General features: G+C 42.7%; 1 protein-coding gene across 3 annotated transcripts in view; it reads right to left on the bottom strand.

The window, feature by feature from the left end:
- The window catches only part of SUSD4 (sushi domain containing 4), a 203,029-nt gene that overhangs the window by 41,129 nt on the left and 147,981 nt on the right, over positions 1–13,919 (bottom strand). For 2 of the 3 annotated variants that reach the window (XM_060246075.1, XM_060246081.1), the window contains one exon: positions 10,349–10,537. The exons of the other annotated variant lie outside the window; for it this stretch is intronic. In XM_060246075.1, coding sequence (XP_060102058.1) covers positions 10,349–10,537 — 189 coding nt within the window. The remainder of the gene's footprint in view (positions 1–10,348; positions 10,538–13,919) is intronic. 3 annotated transcript variants of the gene reach the window in all.

Genomic DNA, 13,919 nt, shown 5'->3' with positions numbered 1-13,919 from the left:
ATAGTGCAAAGAGGGTGGGGAACACAGCCACTCCTAATCAATCAGCAACAATCACCTTCACCTTCAGCCCACTGAAACCAAACAGACAGCAGTTCCCCAGCAACCACAAACTCAGAATTTTCAGCAGTCACACAAACTCAGAAATTCTCAGCAACTTCCCCAGCTTATATCACTTATTCTCTGCTCTCTCTCAGAGCTTCTCTGCTCTCTCTCAGACCTCTCTGAAATGTGCTCAGCCTCTGGCAAGGCTCAGCTTAACAATGCAAAGAGGGTGGGGAACACAGCCACTCCTAATCGATCAGGAACAATCACCTTCACCTTCAGCCCACTCAAACCAAACAGACAGCAATTCCCCAGCAACCACAAACTCAGAATTTTCAGCAGTCACACAAACTCAGAAATTCTCAGCAACTTTCCCAGCTTATATCACTTATTCTCTGCTGTCTCTCAGAGCTTCTCTGCTCTCTCTCAGACCTCTCTGAAATGTGAGGTGGTTCAGAGGTGGTTAAGAACATAATAGAAGCCATGTTGGATCAGGCCAATGGCCCATCCAGTCCAACACAGTGGCCAACCCCCCCCCCATTCAAGTGCCATCAGGCGGTCCATCAGTGGGGCCTCCCACTGTCCCCCCACCCCGAAGCATCAAGAATACAGAGAGCATCATTTGCCATTGCCTGCTTCTGTGTAGGAACCCTGATATTCCTCAGTGGTCTCCTAGCCAAGCATTAATCAGGGCCAACCTTGCTTAACTTCCAAGATCTGATGGAGATCTGGAAGGCTCAGGCTATCCCAATCAGAGCTTTAGGTTGTCTACTACCCTTCAAAATTACTTAAGTGATCAGAAAATGATAGCTATTTGCACCACAGCTTGAATAGCCCTTTGTTCCTAGGACTAGCTGATGAGGAAAATTTGACATTTTCACTTTCTGCTTAGCCTGTCCCTTTCCCTTACATGCTTTTGTTCCCTCTCACTGCATCTGTCATTCTCCTTATGAGCCAACGTTCAGTCCCTGGAATCTGTGAAGCGTGTATTTGTGCATAAGGCTTTTTCTTGTGTTACAGTTTTAGGGAGATTTATTACTTTCTAAAAATATTTTTTCTGCTTACCTAGTGGGAATCTCTACTAACTATATAGGCCCACTATCATTCTCCCTAGAATCAAAGAATCATAGAGTTGGAAGGGACCTCCAGGGTCATCTAGTCCAACCCCCTGAACAATGCAGGAAACTCACAAATACCTCCCCCTAAATTCACAGGATCTTCATTACTGTCAGGTGGCCATCTAGACTCTGTTTATAATCCTCCAAGGAAGGAGAACCCACCACCTCCCAAGGAAGCCTGTTCCACTGAGGAACTGCTCTGTCAGGAAATTCTTCTTAATGTTGAGTGGGAAACTCTTTTGATTTAATTTCAACCCATTGGTTCTGGTCCTACCTTCTGGGGCCACAAGAAACAATTCCACACCATCCTCTACATGACAGCCCTTCAAGTACTTGAAGATGGTGATCATATCACCTCTCAGCCATCTCCTCTCCAGGCTAAACATCCGCAGCTCCTTCAACCTTTCTTCATAGGACTTGGTCTCCAGACCCCTCACAATCTTCGTTGCCCTCCTCTGGCCCCATTCCAGCTTGTCTATATTCTTCTTAAAATGTGGTGCCCAAAACTGAACACAATACTCCAGGTGAGGTCTTACCAGAGCAGAGTATAAAGTGATACCATCACTTCATGTGATCTGGACACTATACTTCTGTTGATACAGCCCAAAATTGCATTTGCCTTTTTAGCCACCACATCACACTGTTGACTCATGTTCAGCGTATGATCCACTAAGACCCCTAGATCTTTTTCGCACATACTACTACTATGACAAGTCTCCCCCATCCTATAACCATGCATTGGATTTTTCCTACCTAAGTGCAGAACTTTACATTTATCCCTGTTAAAATTCATTTCATTGATTTTAGCCCAGTTTTCCAGCCTGTCAAGGTCATCCTGTATCCTGTTTCTGTCTTCTACTGAATTTGCAACCCCTCCCAATTTAGTATCATCTGCAAATTTAATAAGCATTCCCTCTATTCCTTCAAATCATTTATAAAGATGTTGAACAAAACAGGTCCCAAAACAGATTGTTGAGGCACTCCACTTGTCACTCCTCTCCAAGAGGAACCATTCATAAGCACTCTTTGGGTGCAATCTGTCAACCAGTTACAGATCCACCTAACGGTAACAGGATCCAAATCACATTTTACCAACTTGTCAACAAGGATAGTATGTGGAACCTTATCAAAAGCCTTATGGAAATCAAGATAAATGATGTCTACAGCATTCCCCCAATCCAGCAAAGTAGTCACTTTCTCAAAAAAGAGAGATCAGGTTAGTCTGGCATGACTTGTTCTTGAGAAACCCATACTGGCTTTTAATAATCACATCCATTCTTTCTAAATGTTCCAGGACTGACTGTTTGATGATTTGTTCTAAAACTTGTTCCAGGTATAGATGTCAAGCTGATGGGTCGGTAATTACCCAGATCCTCCTTTTTCCTGTTCTTGAAGATGGGGAAAACATTTGGCCACCCACAATCTTCCAGCACCTCTCCTGTTCTCCAAGAATTCTCAAAAATAAGAACATAAGAACATAAGAGAAGCCATGTTGGATCAGGCCAATGGCCCATCCAGTCCAACACTCTGTGTCACACAGTGGCAAAATTTTTTATATATATACACACACTGTGGCTAATAGCCACTGATGGACCTCTGCTCCATATTTTTATCTAAACCCTTCTTGAAGGTGGCTATGCTTGTGGCCGCCACCACCTCCTGTGGCAGTGAATTCCACATGTTAATCACCCTTTGGGTGAAGAAGTACTTCCTTTTATCCATTTTAACCTGTCTGCTCAGCAATTTCATCAAATGACCGCACGTTCTTGTATTGTGAGAAAGGGAGAAAAGTACTTCTTTCTCTACTTTCTCCATACCATGCATTATCTTGTAAACCTCTATCATGTCACCCCGCAGTCGACGTTTCTCCAAGCTAAAGAGTCCCAAGCGTTTCAACCTTTCTTCATAGGGAAAGTGTTCCAGCCCTTTAATCATTCTAGTTGCCCTTTTCTGGACTTTCTCCAATGCTATAATATCCTTTTTGAGGTGCGGCGACCAGAACTGCACACAGTACTCCAAATGAGTCCGCACCATCGATTTATACAGGGGCATTATGATACTGGCTGATTTGTTTTCAATTCCCTTCCTAATAATTCCCAGCATGGCGTTGGCCTTTTTTATTGCAAACGCACACTGTCTTGACATTTTCAGTGAGTTATCTACCACGACCCCAAGATCTCTCTCTTGGTCAGTCTCTGCCAGAGGCTCAGAAATTACATCCACAAGCTCTTTTAGAACCCTTGAATGCAGTTCATCTGGCCCTGAGGACTTAGTTTCATTTAAAGAAACTAGGTGTTTATATACTACCCCTATGCTGATCCTAGGTTGGAACTTCATACCCTCCTTATATGTTCTGTTTTTGCCATGTTGAGCACTGTTTCCCTCAGAAGAGAAGACTGAGAAAAGTAGGAATTGAGCAGTTCCACCCTCTCTTCATTACCTGTTACAATTTCACTTTCTTGCCCTCGCAATGGGCCTACCATGTCCTTGCTCTTTTTTTTTTTTTACTCTGAACATAAGAAAAGAACCCTTTTTTGTTGTTTTTAGCACCTTTGGCCAGCCTAAGCTCATTCTGAGTTTTACCTTTCCTAACCTTTTCTCCCTGTTTTGCACCTGCCACATACACTGAAGTTATAATCACATTACTGATATTGAGTGCTATGAAATAAGTTGGATCAGGAAAAGATGTCAGAGAACCAGTAGCAGCTTTGGACAATTGAAAGGCAGTCTACTAAAGAGAAGGAGCGGGTTGTAACTCAGTGCTAGAACATCTGGCTTGCATAAAGAAAATCCTAAATTCAATCAATGACATCTCTAATTAAAAGGATCAGATAGCAGGTAATAGAAAGACCTCCACCTAAGATCCTGGAGAGCCACTGCTAGTCAGAATAGACAAGGAAGCTGCATGTGAGAGTGGGTGTGCTCAAGATCTTCTGATTCACAGAAAGAGATTGCCAAAGTATTATCATAAGATTATAGAGCTATACAGGACTAAAATTCCACAATGCCATGGCATTTAAGCACATCCTCACGCAAAGGAAATGTTACAGAAAGAGTTTTGTCTGAGCAATTATTACCAGGTGGTCAGTTATTGTGGACACTCTCTCAAATATAAAGAGCCTACAGATGATGCTTAAGACCAAGATTACAGGTTTAATTGTAATGTGACTAGAACCAGACAGAATTAATCCAAGTTTTTTCTGAAAGAATTCAGATTCATGAAATTGCTGAATTATTGAATATTATATGCAATTTATATCTAAAATAGCCCACTACACTAGGTTGTTGAACAGGCTTGATATTTTGGAACTGCATTTCTTCAGAATGCAGATGAGAAATCATGAAATTAAGTGTTCTGTGTTGCTGAATTTGGTTCCCTATATTCCAACATCATCATCATTTTTAATTTTCTATCCCGCCCTCTTTGCAAGCGGACTCATGGTGGCTGACAGTCAGTTTAAAACAATTCAAAAATACAATTTGAAGCAATAAAGCAACAATTAAATACATAAAATACATATCATGGTGCTGTTAACAACTTCAATAGGTGGGATTGTAACTTTCTTTCTTAATGACAAATGCTGATGTTATTTAAACAGTGTTGCATCTCAAAATCAGCAGAACGTTGATTAATGGATTGCTAGCATACTTTTAATGGAGTAACTGGGGCTGAAGTAACTGCAGTGCCTTTACTACAGCCCTGGATGAAGCCTATCACCAGGGAATTAGCCACAGGATGGTGGGAAAGGAAAAAGCAAATTTCATGTTGAGTTCTATTATAAATTCTTCAAGCTGAAGTGGAGACAGAGACAAGTCATAGTCGGGGCCCAGTTGTCACCTTCAACAGCTCATCCACATAGGAAAAGCAACAAGTCCAGTAGAGCCAGGATCCACTACTTTAAAGATGGGGTGAGTGGCCCATGGGAAGGCACCATCTCTAATGATTTACCCATACAAATAAACTGTTTGCCACAAAGATGGAAAGTCCTCACTTGGCAAGTAGGTAGTAGGCTCTCTGCCACAATGTCCTCTGGAGATGGTTCTGAGAACAGTTACAGTCTGGTTCAGTATAAAAGAGTTGTTCATAATCTCATTGGGGATTATACAGACAAGGGTCTGGTTCTAGATCCAGTAACAAGTCACAGTCTTGTCCAAAGAAAGCAGATGGAGGATGCCTGGCAGTTGGGCTGCATGCAGAATGAGTTGGATTGAGCAAGGAGGGGGGATATAGAATCCTGGCTTTATAATTTATTTATTTACTTAATTCCATTTATATCTTGCCCTCCCTGCCAAAGTGGGCTCAGGGCAGCATATGCATGAGTATAAAACATATAAAAGACATAAAAACCATAGAACAGTTTAAAAACATAAAAAGTTAACATTTTGGTGCTATGGTCTTAAATTCAAATTTATGTTCTCTGTAGGCAGGTCTTAGATGGTCCTTTCCGCTGCTGCTACAGGGCAGCTTGCAAGAAGTGGTCCAGATGTTTCCTGAGGACTGTAGTGGCCATCAATCTAGTTTGCAAATGCCTGGTGGAAGAGTGCCATCTTACAGACCCTACGGAACTGTATGAGCTCTTGTAGGGCCCTTCTTCTGGCAACTCGTTCCACCAGCGTGGGGCCACTACAGAGAAGGCCCTGGCTCTAGTTGTCATGAGCCTGGCCTCCTTAGGGCCGGGGACCAAAAGCAGATTTTTTGATCCAAACCAATGTGCTCTCCGGGGAACATGTGGGGAAAGGTGGTCCCTAAGGTATGCAGGTCCCTGGCCATATAAGGCCTTAAAGGTAAGAACCAGCACCTTGAAACGAACCTGGTATGCAATAGGCAACCAGTGTAGTGCTTTCAGCCCAGGTTGAATATGCTCCCATAAGGGAAGACCCAATAGCAACCTGGCTGCTGCCTTCTGCACTAGTTGAAGCTTCCGGGTTTGAGACAAGGCAGCCCCATATAGAGGGCATTGCAGTAATCCAATCTTGAGGTGACTGTAGCGTGGATCACTGTCGCTAAGTCGTTGCATTCAAGGTAGGGGACCAACTGTCTTATCAGCCAAAGGTGATAAAAGGTGGATCTGGCAGTGGCCGCCACCTTAGCCTCCATATTTAAGGAGGGATCCAGGAGCACCCCTAACTTCGGGCATCGGTGTAAGTAGTGACCCGTCAAAGGTCCGTAATGAAACCTCAGTTCCTAGACTGTGACGACTTAGGTACAGGATCTCCATCTTTGTTGGATTCAATTTCAGTTGACTCAGTCTGAGCCACCCTGATACAGCTTGAAGCGCCATGGCCAGGTCTTCTGGGGAGGAGTCGGATTGGCTGCCCATCAACAGATAGAGCTGGGTGTCATCTGCATGTTGCATAACGGTAATTTTTGCGAGGACCATAAGGATACAGCCAGAATACTGGTAAGGATTTTGATACAGAGACCTCAGCTCATATTCAAACAGATCTGAGTGTGCTGTAACATTTTTTTTAAATAATTTCAATTTTATTTGCATCCTTCATATCATTCAGATGGAACAAATTTTATCCAAACAGAAGAAAGAAAATAAAAGAAAAAAAATAGGATTAACATCATCCTATACCACTTATTTACATACAGAATGAGATGAATTGTGGTATTAAAACCCAAGTGTGCTGTAACATTGACGGATGTTAGGGCAGGCAGCAGATGACAAAATTGGAACCAATGTTACTGGCTTGGGTTTGAGGAGTTCACCCTCTGTCATGGAACGCATAGGCACAGGGGAGTGTTCTGATGGCAAGGATGCCTGTGGGATCAGCACTACCTCTTTTATGTTGTCCAGCTGGGTTTGATCCAGAGTTATGTCCTGGGTCCAAGGTACTTTTGAAACTGAAGGCATCTGGGTTAAGATAGAGGTCCTCTGTCTTGTCATAGTGCTTGTGTTTGTAGTGCACTTTATTAAGAGACATCTCGGAAATGGTGTAACTTGAAGCAGTATGCACTGAAACTGAGGTATTGTCTTAGGTGGCTCTAAGGATGAACCTGAAAACATCGGAACCAGTCTCAGAGTGCCTTTTAGGAACCTGAAGAGCTGCCAGACTTGGACAGTTTTCAGAAATGGAAAGAGAAGCACGGCTGAGACTTACCTCCACCATGGTTTGCAGGACAAGAGACAGAGGGAGGCTGGAGGGAAGCGGCCAGGTCCAAGCAGGCCCAGGTGGGGGGCTGCCAGCTCCCTTTCACCCCAGATAGCAAGGTCACTGCAGATGCCAGTGCCTACATACATCCCAGTACTCTGCCACTTAAAGGTCAACCACTGAGCAAGCGAGCTGGAGGATGGGTGCATTAGGCAGCGGGCAGGTTGCCCAATACTAGGGCTCGTCTTTATGCTGTGTCATTTCTCCTTTGTCTGTTGTAAAATAAATAAGCTGTGGCCATGCTTTTTCCAAGATGGTTTCATGTATGATCACACCCTCATTAAACCTGCAAAGATCTTTCTCCCTTAAAGCTACCTTAAGTTAGGAGATGCAATCATGCTTTGCCTTTGGTGTGAACTGCTTACAGACAGAGCATCTGGAGAAACTGTGCTCCTCACTAAGCCTGAGAAATGTGTAGTCATCAGAATAGGGAAATTTCGCCCCACAGGACATACATTTTTAAAACAGAGCTTTGGAAGCCATTTTCACAGGCTCTCTCACTTTTAAAACTCCTGTACATCCTTTGAGAAATACTGGGGAAAAAGAAATTGTCCTGTTTTCCTCATAGGGGAGAAAAATTAAGTACAATCTTTTCCTCAGAGAAGAAGCTTTGATAAAAGACCATCCCTCTCAGCTATGGAAGATATGAAGGACAGGTGGCTCTTCCTCCTCTTTTTCATGGTGTAAAAGGCAGGAAATTGGCATGGGGGAGAGGGAAGGAAGGGGGAAGGTTTTATTAGCTTCTATAGGGGTGTCAAACTAATTTGTTAGGAGGGTGGATCTGACATAAATGGGACTTTGTGGGGTTGAGCCATGTGTGTCCGAAAATGTAATGCCAGATAGAGGAGATGTTGTAAAAGACACAGACAAACACAATAAAAGCTATTATTTTTTAACTTAAAATACAAACATGCTTAAAACTCTTGCAATATTTTGTTTAAAACAGAAAGGTATGGGAATAGTGGGATTTTGCAATGCAATTTTAAAAATAAAACATCAAGGAAAACCACAAGGATCTCACAGCAGAAAACTAAAAAAGATAAAATACTCTCAGCTTGGGAAAACATGAAATGGCAAGGTATTGCAAGCTTTTCCTCCCTGCCCCGGGTCTACTCAGATTAGCAGTGGCCCGTGAGCCTGTGTAATATTCCCCATTGGCTGTGGGTTCCCAAGTCAAAGTACTCACTAGAAACTAGTCCTTATGTCCATTAAGAGACAAAGCTGACTCAGAGCATCAATGTTTGAGGTACAAGGACATAACTCCAGAAAACTTCAGTTGGCCATAGGAATGCTGGGAAGCTAAACCTCTCCATTAAAACAAAGTTGCAAGGAAAATATGGATTAGATTTCCCATTCCGGTCTGCTCTGTCCATAGGCCTGAGTGGGAAATCCATTCTGCATTTTCTCCGCAGCTTCGCTTCTGCTTTAGCAGAGAAGGCAGAAGGAGCTATGAACGTCCACAGCCTTGGAGCTTCGCAGGGTGAGGCAGGAGGGGGAGAAGAGAGCCCCGCAAGCCTGATTGAAGCCCTCTGGGGGGGCAGTTTGACCCACAAACCACATGTTTAACACCCGTTCTAGAAACTTCTCTATGGTTGTCCTGTGCATAATCCATGTAGGACTGCAGAAATAGCACAATGATAAACTGGAGGGCTCCACAGATTGAAATAAACTTCTCAGTATCTTCTCAAGATATTGACCTTGGAATAGTTATGAATACTTCCCTTAAAATATCAGCACAATGCATTGAATGTTCTTTACTCTAAGAAATATGGTAATGGTTTGAATGCTCTCTTTCCCCACTCTCTTCCTTCAACTCAATAGCCCCATGGCGCAGAGTGGTAAAGTTGCAGAACGGAAGTCCTAAGCTCTGCTCACGACCTGAATTCGATCCCCGGCAGTAGCTGAGTTTTCAGGTAGCCGGCTCGAGGTTGACTCATCCTTCCATCCTTCCAAGGTCGGTGAAATGAGTACCCAGCTTGCTGGGGGGTGGGTGGGGAGTGTAGATGACTGGGGAAGGCAATGGCAAACTACCCCATAAAAAGTCTGCTGTGAAAACGTTGTGAAAGCAACATCACCCCAGTCGGAAACGACTGGTGCTTGCACAGGGGACCTTTCCCTTTCCCTTCCTTCAACTCAGCTCATACATATCAAATAACTCTACTATAGCTCAGTGACTGCAAATGCCAAATCTACCACAATCACTTCTTCATATTTAACCTGCCATAAAATTCCCATGAATCCATTTCACCAACCAACATATTTTGATCTTTTCCAGATTATTTGACTGAGGCCCTAGATTTTCATAAAGAAAGAACAAGTGTCCAGGACTTGCAGGAATCTTGAATGTAGGTATCAGTGCTACAATTTAGGTACCTTTGGGCAAATCTCATAATGACATGACTTAATAAAACATAAGTATCTTTTCCCATTCATTATGAAATCCATCTTCAGACTGAAAAGTTTCCAGGCCATAATTAGTGACTATAAAGCCAACAAAGGAAGAGAGAAGAACTCACACTGAAGAGCTGAGAGGGTGGGAAAATAAAGCACATGTTTGCAAGCCTGCCTCTCAATTTGCAAACTAATGTTTGCAGGCTTTATTTCTGGCCTAGTCAGAATAGCAGATACTAATATTCCCATAACCAGGGCGAGCTAAATTGAGGGGTAACTGTCTGGCCATCCTCAAGAAAAAAAAAAAATCAGACCTGAATAAGTGAGTAGAAATTCTGCTTCTAGCCTGGGCATCTCAATATTAAGGTAACAGTTTTCATAATATAGCACTGTAGTAAGCACTGTAGTAAGCATAATATAGCACTGTAGTAAGCAATGTTACCGAACAGATTGAAAACAATTTTAATAATTAAGTTAAATACTATCATAACACTGTATTCAAACAATGAGCAAGAAAACAAATGCTGCTTACACATTTTGAGAAAAAAAAATAAGATGGACAAAGTGGGAAAACAATGGCCCAAGTAAAAATATACTGATTGTTAACTGATAATGAAATTTTAAAAAAGATGTTTTACCTTCCACATCAAGGCACCTAGGTGGGCTATCTGACCAGATAAGGTTATACATGCACTCAAGGAACTCTGTCCCCTCTAGTTTATATCCAGGAAAGCACTGATAATATATCATTGTTCCTACTGGGAAGGAGGACTCGAACTCAGATATATTAATGTAACTATGAGGAAGAGCCAACGGCCTCAGGCAACCTGCAAATTAAGAAGAAGGAGGTATCTTTTATTATAAAGTGCTGCTTATTTTTAAAGCATCGTAATTACAGCTATCAAGCTAAAAATATATATATTCCCTTCTCTCCCCCACAGTGAACACCACTCCTCCTTGCCTGACTCACTCTCATATTCACTACCCATCGTGCCTGATCACTTTCTCTCAACGCTCAGCATATCACTGTGGCAAATGCATTCTTGTGAACTCAGCATAGACTAATGAAAAGTCAGTCTTAATTTCTTACAGGCCTCACTCTCCTCTTTACATATTATCCTTTGTAACTGGAAATTAGACTGTATGTTAATTGAACAATCAGCTTGATTCCTTGCCCGTCAAGTGTGTTGTCCCACATCATACATATTGTCATCAATCCTGTTAAAGATTCACACAAATATTAAAGAAAAATTGACCAATTTAACAAGTTAACAGTTCCAAAACTGGAGAAAATGTTGAAAAGCAAGGCCCTTAGTTGGGAATAATTCCCCAAGAAGTTCTCCCTGAAATAAATGGAGCTCCACAGAACAGCCCCGTGGCGCAGAGTGTTAAAGCTGCAGTACTGCAGTCCTAAGCTCTGCTCATGACCTGAGTTCGATCCCCAGTGGAAGCTGGGTTCAGGTAGTCGGCTCAGGTTGACTCAGCCTTCCATCCATCTGAGGTCGGTGAAATGAGTACCCAGCTTGCTGGGGGGAAAGTGTAGATGACTGGGGAAGGCAATGGCAAACCACCCCGTAAAAAGTCTGCCATGAAAACGTGAAAGCAACGTCACCCCAGTGTCGGAAATGACTGGTGCTTGCACAGGGGATTCCACAGAAGAACTTATGGACAGGGCCTTTTGTAGGCTTCCCAACCCTCCCGCCCTGGTGGGGGACCCCCGAATTTTCAGCCTCTTCCCCCGCTCTTAAAAAATCTGGTGGCGGGGGGAGAGAGAACATACCTGTAGGCATCATGTTGTTTTACAGCTTGGGATCCATTTTTAAGGCTGCACAGGAAATAGGAACGGCCCTTTAAGGCTGCACAGGAAACAGGAACGGCCCCTCCCTTTCTTTTCCTGTGCAGCCTTACTTTCGTTTTCCCAGCAAGCACATTCTGCTGGAAGAAGACCAAGTACGGTAAGTGTTTGTGTGTGTGAGAGAGAGAGGGAGGGGGCAGGGAGGGGGGATTCCCTGGTATGGAGGCCCCCCCTTTAGAAAGTGTGTGTGGGGGGGAGGGAAATGTCTACTAGGCACTCTATTATTCCCTATGGAGAACGATTCCCATAGAGAATAATAGGGAATTGATCCATGGGTATTGGAGGCTCTGGGGGGGGCTATTTTTTGAGGTAGAGGCACCAGATTTTTAGTATAGCAGCTAGTGCCTCTCCCCAAAATACCCCCCAAGTTTCAAAAATATTGGACCAGAGAGTCCAATTCTATGAGCCCCAAAAGATGGTGCCCCTATCCTTAATTATTTCCTATGGAGGAAAGGCATTTAAAAAGGCGTGCTGTCCCTTTAAATGTGATGGCCAGAACTCCCTTGGAGTTCAATTATGCTTGTCACATCCTTGTTCCTGGCTCCACCCCCAAAGTCCCCAGATTTTTCTTTAATTGGACTTGGCAACCCTAGCCTTTTGTTTCAGCTGCATCATAGGTGGTCTTTGGGCCTCCTCACTGAGCTTGATTGTGCCCACACAGGAAGGGAACAAACTCCTCCTGTTAGGTGTCAGAGAGACTTTTCATCTCACAATGCTGTTTAGCAGTAGATTCACTCTCAGAAACGGATTTCATGTTTTTGCCCTTTTGTGTAGGATGGTGTGTTATCTGTTTTGAGGCACACTAAACATATCTGCGATTTAAGCTTTTTTAGAGCATAAAGACCAGGTAACAGTTCCATTGGCCACCACAGTCTTGTCTGGTAGCCGGGCGAGTGGGCACCCCTCAGCCTAGTGTGTCCCCTTGCTTGTAATTTCAATGTCTTTCTAAAAACCTCAGCTGTGACAGAACATTGGGCCTTCCCCTCCTAATATGGGTGAGAAACTCAGTGCTTGAGCACCTACACCATCTCAGTTGTTTTACTGGAACAATAAAAGCTGCATGTTTGTCCAACAGACAGAATAAACTTGGTAGCTGCTCTATCAAAATGAATGTTGCTTCTACTGGAAACATGTTAAAGCGATCTAAGAATATTTGAAAGCATTTTGTTATTTGAAATCTGGGTTAGCATTTAGTCTCTGGAGATAAGTCAATTGGCTTGTGTTTACTATATTTTTAGGCTATTTTAATTTCACTAAACTCAGAAAATATAGCAATGCAAAGCAGTTTAGCTGTTTTATAAATCTATACTGTGCATCTATTTTAAGAAGAAACTGCTGAAACTTTCCACTTCTTGTTACATTTTGCTTCTGAATGTATATTGGGGCCCTCTGTCTTCTCTTTGAAATGCACCTAAATTTATTTTATCCCACTAATTTACATTTATTCCACCTAATTTTAAGTGACAGGTGAAGTTTGTATTCTTCCAGATGAAAACCCTCAATCATAAAAATATAGGTGCTTTGTAAATATCCAAGCGAGATAACTAGGCCTATGTTGATATTAAAGGTGTTAAATGGGTACTGACCAATAATGTCCACTTCTCTCTCATAATGCCTTGCAGGGCGTTTTTTTTTAGCAGAAATTTCTTTTCATATTAGGCTACACCCCCCCTGATGTAGCTAATCCTCCAAGACCTTACAAGGTTCTTAATACAGGGTCTACTGTAAGCTCCAGGAGGATTGGCTATATCAGGGGTGTGTGGCCTAATATGCAAAGGAGTTCCTGCTAAAAAAAAAGCCCTGATTTATTTTTATTTTTTATTTTGTAAATTTATATTCCACCCTTTCTCATAATGGGCTCAGGGCAGATTATAGGCATAATAAAATAGTTAAAATCAACATTAATAAAGTATTATGCCTAGTAAAAATAATATATGATAAGACATCCTCACATTCAACATTTCCTGTCTCCTGCAGGAGTCAGTATAATTGTTTGGAACAAGGTATCACAGACTACCCTGGGTTAGCATGAGAAGAGGAGTCCTCAGAGAAGGACAACCTGCCCTTAAGTTCCACCTTGACAGACCCTCCCAGTGAGATACTTTCCAATGAATGTCTCATAAAAAGAACCCTGAACCAGTACTGCCACTTGAGCCTGCAGAGCTCTCAGGCCTGAAGGTAGTGGCTGCTAGGTCCAATTCAATAAATATCTGGAGACTTTGGAGGTGGAGCCAAGAACCAGGTTATGACAAGCATAATTTAACTCCAAAGGGAGTTCTGGCCATCACATTTAAAGGGACCACACATCATTTAAATGCCTTCCCTCCATTGGAAATGAAGGATAGGGGCACCTT

The sequence above is a fragment of the Heteronotia binoei genome, chromosome 1, assembly GCF_032191835.1.
Source record: "Heteronotia binoei isolate CCM8104 ecotype False Entrance Well chromosome 1, APGP_CSIRO_Hbin_v1, whole genome shotgun sequence".
Taxonomy (NCBI): Eukaryota; Metazoa; Chordata; class Lepidosauria; order Squamata; family Gekkonidae; genus Heteronotia; species Heteronotia binoei.
Note: the sequence above shows the minus strand (reverse complement) of the source record. Positions and strands in the feature narration are given on the sequence as shown.